Source organism: Macrobrachium nipponense, chromosome 2 (genome assembly GCF_015104395.2).
Source record: "Macrobrachium nipponense isolate FS-2020 chromosome 2, ASM1510439v2, whole genome shotgun sequence".
NCBI classification, from domain to species: Eukaryota; Metazoa; Arthropoda; class Malacostraca; order Decapoda; family Palaemonidae; genus Macrobrachium; species Macrobrachium nipponense.
Window position 1 is genome coordinate 129647660 of NC_087201.1, and position 20151 is coordinate 129667810.

At 41.7% G+C, this 20151-nt stretch overlaps 2 protein-coding genes across 2 annotated transcripts in view; both read right to left on the reverse strand.

Annotated features, from left to right (window-relative positions):
• The window catches only part of LOC135221310 (5-oxoprolinase-like), a 709982-nt gene that overhangs the window by 520984 nt on the left and 168847 nt on the right, over window positions 1-20151 (reverse strand). The window lies entirely within an intron of this gene.
• Window positions 8780-20151, reverse strand: part of LOC135221585 (5-oxoprolinase-like) — a 44159-nt gene continuing 32787 nt past the window's right edge. The window contains exon 4 of the mRNA XM_064259274.1: window positions 8780-8850. Within this exon, the coding sequence (XP_064115344.1) occupies window positions 8780-8850 (71 nt within the window). The remainder of the gene's footprint in view (window positions 8851-20151) is intronic.

Consider the following 20151-nt stretch of genomic DNA (forward strand, 5'->3'; position numbering starts at 1 on the left):
GTGTGCATTGTTTTAATTTTTGACGGCTATGATGATGAGTCGAATGCACAGTGTGATCATCGAAATTCATTCTATTTTTGTCACCTCATCCCCTTATAATCAGAATAATGATGAAGAAACTAACAACAATAATATGATAAATTTTCTAAGACAATTTGTATTTTTTCATAAACTACAAAAACCCTGAGGTCTTAACAAAAGGATAATTTCTAGTGCCATAGCTGGATCCCGTTAAATTGCAGTTGAAAAGCAAGGAATCTTGTGAGATCTGGCAACGCGAGCGTACATCGGGTGAAAAGTGGTCAAGGACCACGCACCCAAGCCACAGCGTTCAGTCTTTCCCAACCCAGGATGTCTTTAGCAAGACAGAGGGGTGGCTAGAGGTGGGCAGTACAATGTTAAGACCTCATGTTTGTAGCTATGACGGAAGACGGGCGAAAGCAAAGTGGAGTGTTTACATCCGGGCAGGCTAGCCTACCCCACGGTAGTTACGCCTAACCACCTTGTTCAAGATTCAACGGCGTAAATTCCAACTACGCTGTAAGTAATTCCTTATGTAAGGGACTGAGGTTTGTATTACGTGTCGTAACAAATACAAATTGTCTTAGAAAATTTGTCATTTTTTCATACGCAAACAAACCTTCAGTCTTAACAATAGGATGGACTTATACTTGGGGGGAGATACAGACATCCTAAACCAGCTGGGGCCTACCCACCAGACCAGCTCCAGAAGAAATATCTACCGGAGAGGGACTGATGCCTGTGAAAAGCCAGGTACATTGATATCCAACTACTCAAGTCACTGAGCGACATATAATGATATATGGGATGAATCATTGTATAGGGAACTAAAGAGAAACTCTGACAGTCCAATAACAAACCAACCCAGGGTTTTTAACCACTCCCTACTCCACCTTGCTAAGGAACGGTGTATATGCTACCGAATAGAGGGTTGGTTATTTGCATACCAAGCGACCAAACTATCAGTACGACTACCTTACTCACCTGTATCAGACCAGTCCAGTGAATAACGTGTCTATTCCATAACCCGCCCGAAGGAAGGACAGGTACAAGAGAAAGAGACCAGCCAACTCACTCATCTCTCATCCATACAATCATCTTAGGTAAGATACAAATGTGCCCTGTTAAGGGGAATGATGAGTTACAAAATCTGTTGGGCAGCCACCACAGGACCCAGGGAAAAAAGTGGTCATAGATCTGTGGGCAACATCCCTAAGTTAGGAGGAGGTGAATGTGGACTGGCGTAACAAGTACCAGCCCTCAGCACTCTATGTACAGCCAAGTTCTTCCCGAAAGCCAGAGAGGGACAAATACCCCTAACGTCATGTGCTCTAGCCTACACAGACATGGCAGCGAAATCATCAAGAGTCAAGTATGCCTGTCTGATGGTGGCTTCCTGTATCCAAAAAGAGATTGTATTCATCGACACCACTTTCTCAGTGTGGCCCATGCTAACAAAAAGCCTGCGACAGACTGGCCTAAGGTGCCGTGTTCTTTTAAGCTAGCAACGCAGAGCCCTGACAGGACATAACAAAAGCTCTTGAGAATCAATGCCCACAAAATCATTCAGTGATGGAATAGAAAAGGTGAACCTATCATCGTGTCACCAAGGAATTCTGGGTCTTAGCCACGAATTCCAGGACAAATTTCAAATGACACTGACATGCCCCCCCACAACTTGGTGTGCTTCACATCATAGCTCAGACCATGCCGATCCCCCACTTTCTTCGAAGATGCCAAGGCTAGGAGGAAAACTGTTTTGAGTGTCAACTCCCTGTCTGATGACTGACACAAAGGCTCATATGGAGCTTTGGTGAAACTTCTCAGGACCAAGGAAATATCCCACGTCAGGGGCTTGACCTCTGTAGAACTCGAGTCGATACCTCCAAGACGTAACACTAAACTAAGGGCCGCCCTGTAGCCTCTAACGGCAGAAACAGACAAATGTTTCTCATCTCTGAGGAAGGTAAAAAAGTCTGCTATGTGCTGAATAGAGATTCCAAGTGGAGAAAAACCCCGTTTAAAAACACCAATCACAGTAAATCAAACCTTTGGCTTGGTAAACTGCAGAGGTCAAACTTCTGAAAACATGCTGTGACATGATGCCCTGCTGTCCTCTGAGAAAAGCCTCTCGCTCGGAGGAGATCCTTGATAGCCTCCAACCGTGAAGAGCCAGGGATTCTACTGAGCGGTGGAACCTTTCTACATGCGGCTTACACAGGAGATGCCGCCAAGGGGGAATTTCTCTCAGAACCTCCGCAACAACGACAGCAGATCCGGAAACCATTCCACCTGAGGCCACAGGGGGCCTACCAAAGTCATCCTGAGACTCCGCCAACTCATCAACCTGTTCAGGACTTGACAGATCAAACAAAACGTAGGGAAGGCAATACACCTCCAGGTTGTCCCGAGGATGTTGGACCGCATCCTCCGCTAACGCCAGAGGATCCGGAACCACCAAACATAATATCTCCAGTTTCCTGTTGAACTGGGTCGCAAAAAGGTCCAGTATGGGTCTCCCCCCAAATCTGGAAGAGCTTGTCTGCTACTACCTGATGAAGGGACCCCAATCTGTGCCTAGGATCTAATACCCAAGAACTGAGTTTGGTCTGTGACCACATTCCGTTTGCCTGGGATACCTGGCTGAGACTTTACCGAATTGGTGACCACCCCACTGGTAAACCTCGATGATCAGGCGTGAAGTTGATGTGAAACCAAGGCCCCCTGCTTGTTTACATAAGCGACCACAGTGGTGTTGTCCGACATGAGAACGACAGAATGACCCTCTACTTTCTCCCAGAGAATTCCTTCAGACCCAGAAGACTGCCTTCAACTCCAAGATGTTGATATGCTGCTGCTTATCCTCCAAACTACAAATGTCCAAGGCAATGAGGCCACCTAATGAGCCCCCCCAACCTGCGAGGCAGGCATCTGAAAACAGAAGGAAGTCCGGGGGGAGAGAACACAGAGGAACACACTTCAAGAGATTTTGGTCGTCCAACCACCAACAAAGTCTTCTCTCACTTCTAGAGACGAGGGAATCCTTATTAGGGGCATGTTGCTGGCTGGAGACCAGAAATTTCCCCCAGTCTCCATTGCAGAGACAGAAGATGAAGTCACCCATGAGGGACCAGCTTCTCCAGAGAAGACAAAACTTCCAGAAGAACCTGTCACTGATGAGCTGACTGATGTGGTTGCGACAGGAAGTCACGCTCCACCACTCACAACTTCTCCAACCTCTGATCCAACAGGAAAATCCTTGAAACTGCTGTATCGATGACCATGCCCTGGTAGAGGATCCTCTGACTAGGTACGAGGTTTGATTTCTCTTGGTTGACCATGATGCCCAGTTCCAGACAAACCGAACCAGACGATCTCTGTCCTGCAGCAGCTCTCTCGGGGACCTGCCAAGAAAACAGATCCCCAGAGCATAAGCCCAACTTGAGATGAGAGAGAAGACCCTTGTGAAACACCTAAGGGGCTGTGGTCAGCCCGAAACACAGGACTTTGGACTCAAAAGACCTCGTCTCCAAGAGAGAAGCAAAGGAACTTCCTGGACGATGGATAAATAGAGATCTGGAAATATGCGTCCTTCAAATATATCGACAGCATGAAGTCGATTTCCCTCACAGGTGCCAACACTGAATGGAGGGTCTCCATCTTGAACCTCGTTTTCCTGATGAAAATGATTCAAGGTGGGTAAGTCGATTACAGGTCTAACCAACCTCCTGATTGCCTTGGGCACCAAGAAAAATTTGTGACCGTAAAACCCCAGGGATGGAGCCCCACCTCCTCTATCGCATCCTTGTCCAGCATCTTGTACACTTCCTCCCAGAGAGCCAAGAACTTCAGAGAATCTGGGGATACACCCTCCTGAGCAGAGAAGTCGAATGGCAGTAAAAATACCCCCCACCCGAAGGACATCTACTACTCACTTCTCAGTCCCTATAACTTTGCCCACTTGGCCAACTGGCCTGCAGGTACCGCCCACCCATGGCAGAGGAGAGGAGAGGCGCCTAACCTACCGATGACCCCCTTTACCTCTGCTCCTGGGGGACCTTCTCAACTTAAAAGAGCAGGAGTGAAAGGGACATTGGTGCTTGACCTAGGCTGGGATGAACGAGGTGGACCTACCGAAACCGAACTCCTTGATGGCCTACCAGGCGACAATCTTTGTGACTGCTGCTGGGCAGGGGAAGGAGGAGGAGCCAGACGTCTCCGAGGCGATACTCTGACTTTGACACAGCTTAGTGCACTAATCTGTCCGTCGTGTCAGCCCGACGCCGGTCTGTCGCGTCCTCCAGCTCAGTCCGAGGGAACCGAAATTGAGATTCCAAAAGAACCCATTCCTCAATACCAACAAGGACTCAGGGTCAACCGATCTTTCCATCCTGAACAAAGACACATCTCTTCTAATCGGATGGAAGATTAGCCATAAATTGACGCTGAGGTGTGCAAGATACGAGAACGCCTTGTCCCCAGACTGCAATAAACTGGCAAGAGAAGAAGTACTCACCAACTCCTCTGGTGACCTGTTAGATGCTATTTTGGCAATGACTGCTGACCAAAAGTCCAACCAAGAAACCGTCTGCAACATGGAGGCTTCCTCTCCATCCAAAAGGCAAGCAGACGCCACTGGCGGAGGGATACAAAATGGCTGACCCCGTGACGTCACCAGTGGTGCTGACGCAGCATGGCTTCCCTCTGACTCAAAGGAAGCGGTAATCATCAGTGGCAGAGCAATACAATATGGCTGACCTCGGCTACCAACGAAGACGAGGCCAGGAGGAGGGGGGAGAGCCTGGGCAGCCTGAGGTGGGGGGAGGTGAGCATCCAAGAAATACATCAGCAAACCCTCCAAGGAGGGTGGACCCCGTAGCCCAAGCAACCCCCAGAGCGCCACCATTTTGGATGCTTACGACTCCAAAACGAAAGAAAACTGATTTGAAAAAGCCTTCTTCCTCTTGGGAATTAAATTAACTCCCGAGGAAGAGAAGGCAAAAAATACATGTAAATCAGCCTCAGGGGGGGGGCCTCCCGATTTTACTTCCAACAACGATTCGATGGAAGAAAAAAAAGGTGGAAGGGGACAAAGGCACAACAAACACTAGCATGAGGTGTGACTGCGGCAGAAGAAAATCCCTCCCATGAAGGAAGAGTAGATACTTTACGGTGCTCCCTCTTACTATAAAATAACTTTCACTGCTCTCTAGGCCACGCACAGCATTCTGTGCAAGGATTCGTTATTGTACAAATGTTAGAACGACACCTACTATATGTTCTGTGAGGATCCATCGCTAAAGAAGCCAAAAAACACGAACATGGGAAACCTTGAGTACCCCAGCACACACATTGTCGAGGCCAAGAAGGAGCAGAAGCAGCCATAATAAAAGCACACACACACACACAAAGTGAAAACAAGCAATGAACTGGGTAAAGGCCAAGAGAGGTAAACCACAACTCTTGCCCAGGGAGTTAAGAAAAAGACTGAACACTGTGGCAATGGGTGCGTGGTCCTTGACCACTTTTCATCGATATATACACACATTGCCAGTTCTCACAAGATTCCTTTTGCTTTTCATTTGCGATTTAACTGGATCCAGCTAGGTGCTAGAAATGATCCTATTGTTAAAACTGAAGGTTTGTCCGCATATTTAGGAGATGAAAGTAATGATAATATTCAGATAAAAGTTTGTTGACTTACGGTTAGCCTAACTCGGGAATGTAGGCTAAATTTACTACATATGTTTGTTATAAAGAAAAAAAATAAAAGGTATGAAAAAGAAAAAAATATGAGTTATAAATGATCAAGTGAAAATATACAAGTAATAAAATGATAAAAATGGAGTCAGAACTTAGCCAAGTAGTCTGCTAAGCCTGCAACTAGGCTATTTGTGTGGGGAATTAGCTTTCAGGACAGTTTTCAAAGGGGGTTTAATCTTTTAAGAGATGTATTCTATTTTCTGGGATTTCTGTGGCCCAGCAGTGCCTGGTCCCAACATTTGCGGATTTAAGAGGTTGAACTGTATAAAAGCTAAGAACTATGCAACTAATTTTGGACAAATTTTTTATTTCTTTTCACACTTGGTAAAGAGATCGAATTTAGCAGCTTTCTCCCAAGCAGGAAAATTTCTGTATATGATGCAGAAGGATGGAAGGGGAGGCACATTTTGTGTCAAGAGAGACTGAGAATCATTCTTTCCACTGAGCTTCATTTATCCATAATTCTATTGCTAAACCCTTCCTCTTCAGACACTGCAATTGCAGTGTCACAGGAGCCAAGATCTCAATCAAGTACATCTACTCTTCTGATAGCTAGCTGTGGCTGCTGATAAGAGGATGAAATACCTTAGGGGAAGAGGAAGAATAATATACACCAACTTGGCCGTTTTCTGTCAATTGAGTGGAATTATGGCTGTGATGATCACACTGCTGGAGGAATTATGTTAGTATTTCATGGATGAGCTTCAATGCAGGAGAGGGCACATCTGAATAGATTACCAAAACAAGCAGGAACCACAGGAAAAAAAAAGACACTTTAGCAGTCCCAGGAGGTTTCTGGGAACATTGATAAGCAGAGGCAATAAAGGTGGACAAACCTGGAGGCTAAACAACAGCAGCAGAAAAAAAAAAAAAAAGCAACAACACAGCCTTACAGATCTACAAATTTACATAAGTTGCATCTTATGTATGTAGAGGACTTATTGTACTCATACATTCTTACTCAAACAAACTTTAAAACACTTATGGACTGAACACTTTTGTAAATATTGGAAACCTACTACACCATAAACGATAAAAAAATACTAAAACAATTATCTTAGCTTGTGAAAATGACACCCTTATTAACAAGAAGAAAGCAGCCATGAATAAAAAGTACAGCATACAATTACCAACACTCCAAAATAATCTGAATATGACAAATTTTAAATCAATTTGTATTTTTCATAACTAACAAACCTGCAGTTTTAACATAAGGGAAAATTCCCTAGTACCTGCTGGAGTCCAGTTTAAAAATGTTACAAGGAATTGGTGGTCTCGGGAGTAGCCAAGATGGCAGTAGAGAGGAAGAGTAACCGACCTACCTTAACCCATCTCAGGTCCATTTATCATTTGTTCATATACTGAACAAACCTCTGGTCTTAACATAAGGAAACTCACTCTTGGGGGGAGGATAAAGAAAGCCTCAGAACCCACTGGAGGTTCAGCTCACCTGGCCTCACTTCCAGTCCAAAGTAGGGCATAGTATGTAATGAGTTATATGTCTCTCTCCCCTTGCAAGAGAGAGGAAGGGACTTGCTTTCATTAGTTTGCATTGTGTATGAATAACCAATTAGAACTAATGGAAATGGGGTCACTCAATTGTATCTGACCAGTAATATACAGGAAGACCATCAGTCATCCAATTCACACTCACTTTCAAACAAACATCTTAGGTAAGACACAAACTGTCCTGCTAGGGACACTGGAAGAGCTGCACAATTTGTTGAGCTGTCTTCACTGGACATAAGGATAAAGTGTCAAAGGACCTGTGGTCAATGTCCTGTAGGTAGAAGCTTGTGAAGGTGGTTTGGCACAGCCATGTACCAGACTTTAAGATCCTTTGAACTGACAGGTTCTTTTTTAAAACAATGGAAGGGCCTAGACCCCTGATATTATATGCTTTTGCTCGCACTATATTGGCATCTGGATTCAAAGAAGCAGTATAGGCTTGCTTAATTACTTCTCATAGGCAAGAGGAGCTACTATTCTTGGACAATTCCTTCTTGTTCCAGCCTGTACTAAAAAGAAATGTCTGTCAACTAGGTCTGATATGTCCAGACCTTAAACAGCTGCGCAGTGCCCTGAGGGGACATAAAAGTAATTCTTCAGGGTCATGACCAACAAAATAACTAAGCGAAGTGATGGAAAGACTTGAATTTGTTGTCATGAACAAAAGGATTTTGAATCTTAACCACAACTTCCGGGACAAATTCAAAGGCTACTGACCCCCAACCCCTCATGTTTAACATCAAAATTAAGTCCGTGCTGTTCATTAACTCTCTTTGAAGGAGCCAAGACTAAATGGAAAACTGTCCTGAGGGTTAAATGCCTGTCTGATGAAGCTCTTAATGGTCCATATGGACAGTGTGAGACTGCAAAGTACCACTGTAAGGCCCCTATTTAGTGATTTAAGATCTCTTGGGGAACGTGAGGTGAGTGACGGATGAGTATCAGAGGTTCCAGGAAATGCATGTGTTGTAATACTAATAATTATCTTTGCCTGTTAGAAAAAGAGTGCAATGTCTGCTTATGTTCATACCATGAATGAAGATAATTATGATTTATAGGGTTTTTATTTAACGTATGTGTGACAATCTCGTCCAAAGGTCTTCAGAATATTTTTGCCAATGGTACAAGCAACGAACACAAGAACAAGTATGTCAGTCCTTCTTATCACTCACTTCTAGAAAGTGAACCTGCATTCAAGTTTGTTTCCATACAAGAGAAGTTCACTGAAAACTTATTCTTGCAGCAATTGAATCTATTATGACAATTATGACTGTTCTAGGTTTCTAAATTTTAAAGTAAGAGATTTTCTTTTATTAAAAACTTACCTGGTTATGAAGGCCTCCTTGAAGTTACCGTAACAACAAGACCATTCTGGATTATCACAATTATCCTTTACTGGGGTACACATGAGAGCGCAATCTGTCCCCTGATAACGAAGATGAAGGTACAGTTCACATTAGTATGCTAAGCAACTTGAAAATCCTTGTTACCATATTAAAGCATTCTTACATTTGTTTTCCAGATACTGAAGTCGTGATTCTATATACATGAAGTTACCTGTATAAAAATACAATGAACAAAGTCAAGAGGAGAAGTGTTACACTGCTGGTTACACATGTCATAGCAAAAAGGCATCTTAACAGAATAGTAACAAACTAACTTTGAGTTCTGTGACAGCAAAAATATTATACATTTATTTGTATGGTGTTTTACATTGCATGGAACTAGTGGTTATTCAGCAACAGGTGCTCTTTCTATTATCATTATTAGGAACCTTTATTTCTGCCTTTGTTTATTTTAAAAATTAAATCTATTAACCATATTGCATAGGAATGGGAAGACTAAGAACAGGAGCGATTCAGTGAAAAAGTGCTGTAAGACAAGGATTTTACATGGAAACTCAAATTAACTCTCATTTAAATTCTGAACTTCCCTCAGTAGAATGGATTTTGCTTGTAAAATCAAACATCCCAAGTTTCAATAATTTTGTGTCAAATTACTATAGCTAAACAAACAAATCTAAATTTATTATCCTAAAACATTTGCTCAATCTTCCCCACCAGTAAGCAGTGATTAGTACAGTGGTACCTTGATCTATGAGTTTAATTCGTTCTGTGGCCAAGCTCATAGCTCAATTTGCTCTCATATCAAATCAATTTTCCCAATTGGAAATACTTAACAACTTTTTTGGTATGTACAACCAAATTAGTTAACAACAACATGTGTTTGGCTTGTATTTCAACCATCGTATGATAGTAAACAATTACTGTAATTATGTTATAAATGATGTATGTAGACTAGGACTGATATATTTTCATGTAATAACTTTATTCGCTATAGATCAAAGATCAACAGGGAAATATACTTATACTGTTAAATTTAAACCAAGTTGTGGCTGAAGCTGAGAAAACTGTTCAAGCTGCTAATGACACTTATTGCGCACTGGCAACAAGGATATAACTCCTGTAAACTTATGCCATCTAACAAAACCATAGATACAACTGAGAGAAAATAATTTTAATACAAAATACTGGGCTTGAAAAAACAAATTTTACTGTTGTTTTTCACACTGCTAAAAGATAAATAACGTAAAGCTCGTATTACAATGAAATCAAGTAAAAATAACAAACGGAATCACGTTATTTTTTTACTTTATAAAAATGCCACCAATTCAATCTGTTTAAAAAAAAAATAATTTAGTTCACAGTCACAACGAGATGTATTCAAGTCACATTTTAACTTGAAAACATGTTATTTAACAAAAAATGACATTGTCTCATATAAAACAAGTGTCTAGATATTTCATTTATGCTAAATAGATGCAAAAAAATGTGCTCAGAATTCAGTTAAATATGGCGAAACAAACTTGTATTCGCCATCAGCTGATTTCCAAGCTAAAGCATTGACCGCTATGTTATTAGTATTTTTACAATACAATAATACAGTGGGCCCCCTGTATTCGCGTTCTCTGGATTTGCAAACTCACTGATTCATGGATTTCTCTCTGACTATATCTACCCATTATTTATGGAGGATTCGCCTATTCACGGAGTTTTCCGATGATAAAAATCACTAATTAGTGTATTTTAATGTTATTTTCATGACTATACATTTTTATGATACAAAAATTGCTTACTTATTTTCAAATATTAATGTTGATTAATACTGTATTGTAAGTTTAATAAGATTAAATGATATACACTAATAATACAAATAATAATTTCTCTCTCTCTCTCTCTCTCTTTCCTACAAAGATGTTTTTTTTGTATGATAAATAAATGATTTTCTATTTTCAAATATTAATATCATGTAAACAGCAATAATATCAATTCATTAAAGAAAATACTATATTGAATTATGTACCTATGTTCATTAATACTTTCAAATAATAATAATATTAATATAACTGTATTTACAAAATTCATAGTATGTGATAGTATTTTCATAGTATGTGATAGTAATTTTAAAGAAATACAATAATGTATCCATTTCACTTTTTTTAAATATGTCATAATGGTAACACTCTCCCTCTGTTTTGCTGGAAATGTAAGAAGTATTTTCTGGGAGAACAGAGAAATAAACTCTCTCTCTCTCTCTCTCTCTCTCTCTCTCTCTCTCTCTCTCTCTCTCTCTCTCTCTCTCTCTCTCTCTCTTCTCTCTCTCTACTGAAAGAATTTTTATGGTACAAGTATGTAAAATGTTTATTGATATTTTCAGTTGTTAATAATAATAATAATAATAATAATAATAATAATAATAATAATCATAATAATAATCATAATAATCATAATAAAACTGTAATTACAAAATTCACATGTGGTAGTATTTTCAAAAGATAAAACATAACCTTTCCCTTTCACTTACGCAAGGATAACTCCTCTCTCTTACTGTCATGAATAATAAATAATAAATAACAACAACAACAACAACAACAACAACAACAACAACAACAACAACAACAACAACAACAACAACAACAACAACAACAATAATAATAATAATAATAATAATAATAATAATAATAATAATAATGGTCTAAAGGGTCCACAATAATACAAAGTGTAAAAAGTCCGTGTATAATTTTGAAGACTTTACAGAAGCTTTTGAATTTTCCCTTCTGGGTTCATCTTCAGTCCAAATGAACAAAAAGTTCACAACAAGTACAGAGGTGAATTTAAAAAACAAGAGTCGTTGAAGATCGTTGACTACCCTCTTTCTTCATCACCTGGCCCATTAACGAGCTAATGACTGTTGTCAACGATCTTCAACGAACTCTTGTTTTTTAAATTACCTCTGTAGTTATTGTAACTTTTTGTTCATTTAGACTGAAGATGAACCCAGGGAAGGGTTCGAAAGCTTTCTGTAAAGTCTTCAAAATTATACACAGACTTTTTACACTTTGTATTATTGTGGACCCTTTAGAACATTATATATATGTACTCTCGTGATAGAGAGTTTTTCCCTAATAATAATAATAATAATAATAAAAACTGAAAAGGAATCTGAAAAACTAGATGCTGAAGTAGCTCCAGGACTCATGCAAAAGAGTGTGATCCTAGAAATGGTGCACATAGTAAGGAAAGGGATGGACTCCTAAGGAGGCAGGATGTAACCCGGAACCCCATACCATAAATACCACCCAGTCGAATTTGAGGACTGTGATAGACAAAAAAAAAAAAAAAAAAAAAAAAAGAAGAAGAAGAAGAAGATGAAGAAGATTACAGTGGTACCTCAAGATACGAATGTCCCAGCTTACGAAAAATTCAAGTTACAAGAGCAAATACGAAGATTTTTTTGGCTCTACATATGAAAATAGTTCAGGTTACGAAAGGTTGTTGCTGTAAAGTCCAGAGATTCGCCCGGACTACCGATAACAATTTTAAAACTCGCGCGCCGCCAATTGAGTAGACTTGCCACAATCCTCCCGCTCTCCCATTGGTTCCTGATGCTAGTCACCGCCATAACATCCTGCTCTCCTATTGGTCAGCATCTCTCCCATCGTGCTCTACGTAAAGGCATCCTTCGCACACTGCTTCGCACCATCGTTTGGTTTGTGTGCGCACGCGGAATTCGTTCGTTCTATACGATTTCGTTTATTAACCCTTTAACGCCGATTGGACGTATTAAACATCGATATAAATTGTCTGTTGGGTGCCGATTGGACGTATGGTACGTCGATATAAAAAAGTTTAAAAAAATTCGTGGAAAAAGTTATAGGCCTACTACGCAAAAACTTTTGAATCATGCGCCTTGGGGGATGCTGGGAGCTCACGGATCAAGGCGTTGTTTTGTTTACAATCGTTACCCAGGTGCGCTAGCGTGAATTTCTTTCTTCTCGTACTAAAAAAGTATCAGTGACACATCTCAGAAATTATTTAGCCACATTGACATAATTTTTTGCACCATTTTATATTAGCCGTTACATGGAGTATTATAAATGAAAATGTGCGCAATTTCATGTAGAATACAACAAAAAACTACTCATGGTTGTAGCTTTTATCAGTTTTGAAATATTTTCATATTAATAACGATAAGTGCCAAAATTTCAATCTTCGCAATTGTAAGCTAAAACTCTTATGTTCTAGTAATATTGAATCATTTACCCTTATTTTGCAACAAATTGGAAGTCTCTAGCACAATATTTCGATTTATCGTGAATTTATGAAAAAAACCTTTTCCTTACATCCGCACAGTAAATCATAAATTTTCAATTGTCGTAATGTTTGCACCATTTTAAATTAGCCGTTACATAAAGTTTTATATATGGAAATGTGTGCAATTTCATGTAGAATACAATGAAAAACAACCCATGGTTGTTAGCTTTTATCAGTTTTTGAAAATATTTTCATATAAACTAACGATAAGTGGCAAAATTTCAACCTTCGATCAACTTTGACTCGACCTGAAATGGTAAAAAACGCAATTGTAAGCTAAAACTATTACATTCTAATAATATTCAATCATTTACCTTTATTTTGCAACAAATTGGAAGTCTCTAACACAATATTTTGATTTATGGTGAATTTATGAAATAAAACTTTTTCCTTACGTCCATGCAGTACTCTTCCGAAAAAAATCAAATTTTTTTTGTCCGATTGTCATAATGTTTGCACCATTTTAAATTAGCCGTTACATAAAGTTTTATATATGAAAGTGTGCACAATTTCATGTAGAATACAACCAAAAACAACTATGGTTGTAGCTTTTATCAGTTCTGAAATATTTTCAAATAAATAACGATAAATAGAAAAAATTCGTCCTTCGGTCAACTTCAACTCGACCGAAATGGTCAAAAACTGCAATTGTAAGCTACAACACTTACAGTCTAGTAATATTCAATCAATTACCTTCATTTTGCAACAGACGGGAAGTCTCTAGCACAATATTTTGATTTATGGTGAATTTTGAAAACTGCTTTTTTTTTACGTCCACGAGTTTACGAATTCACGCATCATTTTGTGATAATATTTTCTCTGTGTTGCCTTGATCGTCGTTTTACAATGTGTTATATACCAAAATGATCGCAATTTAGTGTACAATACAAAGAAAAAAATTAACTTGTTAGCTTTAACCGTTTTGCTCACAGCGTGATTTGTATACAATTATATATGAAATTTATTTCGCGCTGTCATATATCCCAATATTTCTATATGATAATATTTTTTTTCATTTCTAATGGTTGCATACTAAACTTCAGGCAATGACAAAAAAAAAAAAGGGAGCCAAAAATAAACTCCTAATCTTGAAAACTAACATGCTGTGATTTTTGGAAAAAAAAAAAAAAATTTTTCCGCTTCGGCGCTCACGATCGCAAAAGCCGCCGGCATTCGGGAGACGAGTTTTATAATACCACTTCGGCGTTTAAGGGTTAAGAGGTTCTGTCGTCTAGCCACCAAGCCAGGTCCTCCCCCTTACTTCCTCCGTGAAAGGAACCAGGAAGGACTGTGGATCCCGTGACTGTGACCAGCACTCCTTTAGTCTCCATTGAAGAGACCGTGAGTGAAGACACCCGTGAGGGACTAACTTCTCTAGTGACGACAGGTGACCGATCACAACTTGCCACTGGCTGAGCTGACTGTTCCTATCGTGACAGGAACTGTCTGGCTGCCTCCCTGAACCTGCTGATCGCAAGTCTGCGGGGAAGACTTGTGCTGCTATATTTTGATATCGATCAGCATGCCCAGGTACTTTATCCTCTGCTTGGGTTTCGAGATCTGACTTCTTGACATTTACCACGATCCCCAGATCATGGCATAAGTCGAGGAGTTGATCTCTGTCCTGTGGCAACTGCGAGCGGGAACTTGCCAGAATCAGCCAATCGTCGAATTACCCTCTCAGACATATCCCGACCGAATGGGCCCAAGCCGACACCAGAGTGAACACTCACATGAACACCTATGGGGGGTTGTCGGATGAGCGACCAAAACAAAGTGGCCCCTGAATTGGTACACCGTCCCGTCGAAGATAAAGCGGAGGTACTTCCTGGAGGACTGGTGGATGGGTATTTGAAAATACACATCCTTCAGGGGGTCCACCGAAAGGGGGGGGGGGGGCCAGGAATCGTTCTCCCTGCTGGAGGGTCGAGCACTGAGCGTGCCATTGCCATTGTGAACCAAGTCTGGCAAACAAAACAGTTCAAGGGAGAGAGATCTATCACCAGTCTTGAGCCCCCGTAGACTTCTCCACCAGGAAAAGTCGGCTGTAGAAACCCAATGACTGATCTCGCACGATCTCCACAGCTCCTTTGCTCAGCATGGTCTTTACATCTTGTGTCAGTGCTACGTCCCTGCAGAACCGGGGACGTATGTCTGAGGGTGGACCAGGTGTGAAGTGAGGGGTAGCCAATCGACTCGAAGAGTAGTAGGTATCCCTCCCGAAGAACCATCCAGTACCCAAATCTTGGCTCCGTAGCACAGCCAAGTTGCCCAATGGCTCGCCAGGCAACCCTCCCCCCCTTCCGGCAGCAGGTGAGGGGGAACGCTGTCCCTAGCGTTTGCCTCTCTTCCCCTTCCGCTTAGCCCCTTTCTCACAAGAGAAGTAGTCTTGAGAAGAGGGCTGACGCTCACTTCTCGAAGCGAAAGAGGAAGGCTGGGACTTTCCTCCCACTACCCTCGACGGTGCTGATGTCTTGGGAGCGGAGGAAGTGCCCAGAATTCTTTGTAACTGCCTAGTGTACTAAGTGGTCACTGTCCTCAGTTCACCACTTTTCCACCGCAGCGTCCACAATATCTCTGGGGAAGAGAGCGGAGGATCCCACACTCCACCTCGCTTCCCTCAATATCCACACCATTGACGATCCATTGCGTACACCCAACATCAACTCTCGACCGGCCACTCTGGTTACGTGAGTCAGGACTGCGTCCAGTCTCCTCAAAACTGGGTTGGCCCACAGGTGCAAGCTGTCCAGATCCCAGTGGGAGCGATGGTCAGGTGACTGGTAGCGTCCCCTTATGCGGTGAGAGCGAGCACCGTCCTCACGACGTGCCACAGTCCCAGAAGCAGCTGAGGCTGTTTCCTGGTGAACCAGGGAGACCTCTTCTCAGCCTCAACACGTGAACGGTCTGGTGGGACCGTCACTCAACAAACCATGGGTACTGGACGATCACTGCGCGAGCAATCGGTCGATCCAGGCGAGAGTCACCATAAAAGGAGCGACTTACCATCCTTCCGCTCCGTGCCTGAATCCTGACGGTGAGCATACTCAGTCATCTGGTTCCTGGGTGGACAATCACCGGTAGGTGACCATACACTCGGTGACGCTCGCAAGCGAGCAGCTGAGACGGTTCCCAGCCCCGAGCGAAGAAGCGGAGGGGGACACATCCCCCGAAGGGGAGAGAGCCATACACGGGAGCTGACGAGGGAGAAAAGAAGATGATGTATCAGTCACCAGAGGTGTCAAGGGAGAGCTTTCCGATGACACCTTTGCGGCCCTAAGCAGCTTCTTCCTCTTCTCGTACAGCTCCCACTGCTCCTCCAACCAAGAGACACAAATATCACATGTTAAGGACCGAGAGCATTCACGCCCTCGGCACCTAGTACACAATGGATGAGGGTCCACGGCATCGCTGGACCTGACAACACCACACTTATGGCCTCCCACTCCTGGGCACACTCTCCGGTTGGATGGGGGGCAAGAGTGCTTCTCCAATTCGTGGGACTGCATGGTCAATCCAGCAATGCAATTCCACAAATAATGAACAATAATAATAAGAGTACTTACAGTCACTTCACACTAGTATTCTAATGAAACAGGTTGAAAAGTAAGTAGGCTTGATAACAATCTCTCGACAGAGATGCGAGCACCTGTCTTCACCTGACGGCAGTCGAAAGCTATGTCATATGTTTACCACCAGTCGGGCGGGACTCCAGACCATCGAACAAGCAGTTACTGCCGAACTACCTTATTAGTAAATCTTACGACCGGTCCAGCTCGTGCTGAATAGCAATTCCTTATGTAAAGGACCGATGGCTTGTATAACATGTCAGAACAAATTATGTAATTTATCACAGTAAATAAACAAATAGATCAAAATATAAGTTGATCTAGTGGCCAACGTTTCTCTCAGTATCATCCGAGTATGATCACGGAAGTGGGTCAGAGCAGACTGTAGATGCTGTCAGGATCTACTCAATATATAGTGGTAGGTCAGCAGGGGGTCAACCGCTCGCTGAGTTTTCATGGATTGGTGGTGCAAACGCATTCCTGCTATTAGTTGGAGAAAGTTTCTTTCAAGACACTTCTCGTTGTTGAAGGTTGCACTGTTGCAGCCTGGCAGACTGTCGAGTGTATGGGAAGAAGGAATGATAAAAGTAGATAAAGACCCAGAAATATACAGAGACAGAAGAATGACAAACAGAACAGAGGAATGGCACAACAAACCAATGCACGGACAATACATGAGACAGACTAAAGAACTAGACAGTGATGAAAAATGGCAATGGCCACAGAGGGGAGAACTCAAGAAGGAAACTGAAGGAATGATAACAGTGGCACAAGATCAGGCCCTAAGAACCAGATATGTTCAAGAACGACAGATGGAAATAACATCTTTCCCATATGTAAGAAGTGTAATACAAAAATGAGACCATAAACCACATAGCAAGCGAATGTCCGGCACTTGCACAGAACAGTAAAAAAAAAAAAAAAAAAAAAAAAAGAGGCATGATTCAGTAGCGAACGACCTTCTACTGAGCCTGTGCAAGAACATCAGCTACCTTGCAGTAATAAGTGGTACAAGCACCAACCTGAAGGAGTTGATAGAAAACCGATCAGGCAAAGATCCTCTGGGACTATGGTATCAGAACAGATAGGGTGATACGTGCAAATAGACCAGACGTGACGTTGAGTTGACAAAATCAAGAAGACTTTCCCCTCTTCCAGAAAGTATCACTCATTGATGTCGCAATAACATGGGACACCAGAGTTGAAGAGAAAGAAAGGGGGGGAAAAATGGATAAGTATCAAGACCTGAAAATAGAAATAAGAAGGATATGGGATATGCCAGTGGAAATTGTACCTATAATCATAGGAACACTGTAGTTCCAGGACTCATGCAGAGAGTGTGATCCCAGAAACGGCCCACATAGTAAGAAAAGTGATTGGAACTCCTAAAGAGGCAGGCTGCAACACAGAACCCCACACTATAAATACCACCCGGTTAGTTGGGGGACTATGATAAACAAAAAAATAAAATAAATAATTATAATGATACAACTGTAATTACAAAATTCCTATGTGATAATATTTTAAATAAATAACCTTTCCATTTCACTTTTAAGTAAGAACAACTCTTCTCTATCACTCTCTCTCTCTTACTGAGATAGAGAATTTTTATGGTACATCTACTACGTATCTGTTTTATCAATATGTATTTTGAAATGATAATAATAATAATAATAATAATAATAATAATAATAATATAATAATAATAATAATAACAACAACAAACATGCAACATGGCTCCAGGAAGTCAAGGAAGAAGAAACAGGGAGAATAAAACAAAGATTCACAGAGATCACGACAGACACAGTCAGACACCAACTAAAGAAAATGCCAAACTGGAAAGCCCCAGGTCCCGATGAAGTCCATGGATACTGGCTCAAAAACTTCAAGGCCCTACACCCACGAATAGCAGAACAACTCCAGCACTGTATCTCAAATCACCATGCACCCAAATGGATGACCACAGGAAGAAACATCCTTAGTACAAAAAGACAAGAGTAAGGGAAATATAGCCAGTAAACTACAGGTCTATCACCTGCCTACCAATAATGTGGAAGTTACTGACAGGTATCATCCGTGAAAGGCTATACAATTACCTAGAGGAGACAAACACCATCCCCCACCAACAGAAAGGCTGCAGAAGGAAGTGTAGGGGCACAAAAGACCAGCTCCTGATAGACAAAATGGTAATGAAGAACGTAGGAGAAGGAAAACCAACCTAAGCATGGCAATGGATAGACTACAAGAAAGCCTTCGACATGATACCACACACATGGCTAATAGAATGCCTGAAAATATATGGGGCAGAGGAAAATACCATCAGCTTTCCTCAAAAATACAATGCACAACTGGGATACAATACTTACAAGCTCTGGAATAAGACTAGCAGAGGTTAATATCAGGAGAGGGATCTTCCAGGGCGACTCACTGTCCCCACTACTCTTCGTAGTAGCCATGATTCCCATGACAAAAGTACTACAGAATATGGATGCCGGGTACCAACTCAAGAAAAGAGGCAACAGAATCAACCATCTGATGTTCATGGATGACATCAAGCGTGTATGGTAAGAGCCATCGAGGAAATAGATACCCTAATCCAGACTGTAAGGATTGTATCTGGGGACATCAGGATGGAGTTTGGAATAGAAAATGCGCCTTAGTCAACATACAAAAAGGCAAGTAACGAGAACTGAAGGGATAAAGTTACCAGATGGGAGCAACATCAAACACAGATGAGACTGGATACAAATACCTGGGAATAATGGAAGGAGGGGATATAAAACACCAAGAGATGAAGGACACGATCAGGAAAGAATATATGCAGAGACTCAAGGCGATACTCAAGTCAAAAACTCAACGCCGTAAATGATGATAAGCCATAACACATGGGCAGTGCCAGTAATCAGATACAGCGCAGGAATAGTGGAATGGACGAAGGCAGAACTCCGCAGCATAGATCAGAAAACCAGGAAACATATGACAATACACAAAGCACTACACCCAAGAGCAAATACGGACAGACTATACATAACACGAAAGGAAGGAGGGAGAGGACTACTAAGTATAGAGGACTGCGTCAACATCGAAAACAGAGCACTGGGGCAATATCTGAAAACCAGTGAAGACGAGTGGCTAAAGAGTGGGGGGGGGGCATGGGAAGGACTAATAAAAGTAGACGAAGACCCAGAAATATACAGAGACAGAAGAATGACAAACAGAACAGAGGACTGGCACAACAAACCAATGCACGGACAATACATGAGAACATACTAAAGAACTAGCCAGCGATGACACATGGCAATGGCTACAGAGGGGAGAGCTAAAGAAGGAAACTGAAGGCAATGATAACAGCGGCACAAGATCAGGCCCTAAGAACCAGATATGTTCAAAGAACGATACACGGAAATAACATCTCTCCCATATGTAGGAAGTGCAATATGAAAAATGAAACCATAAACCACATAGCAAGTGAATGCCCGGCACTTGCACAGAACCAGTACAAAAAGAGGCATGATTCAGTGGCAAAAGCCCTCCACTGGAGCCTGTGCAAGAAACATCAGCTACCTTGCAGTAATAAGTGGTACGAGCACCAACCTGAGGGAGTGATAGAAAACGATCAGGCAAAGATCCTCTGG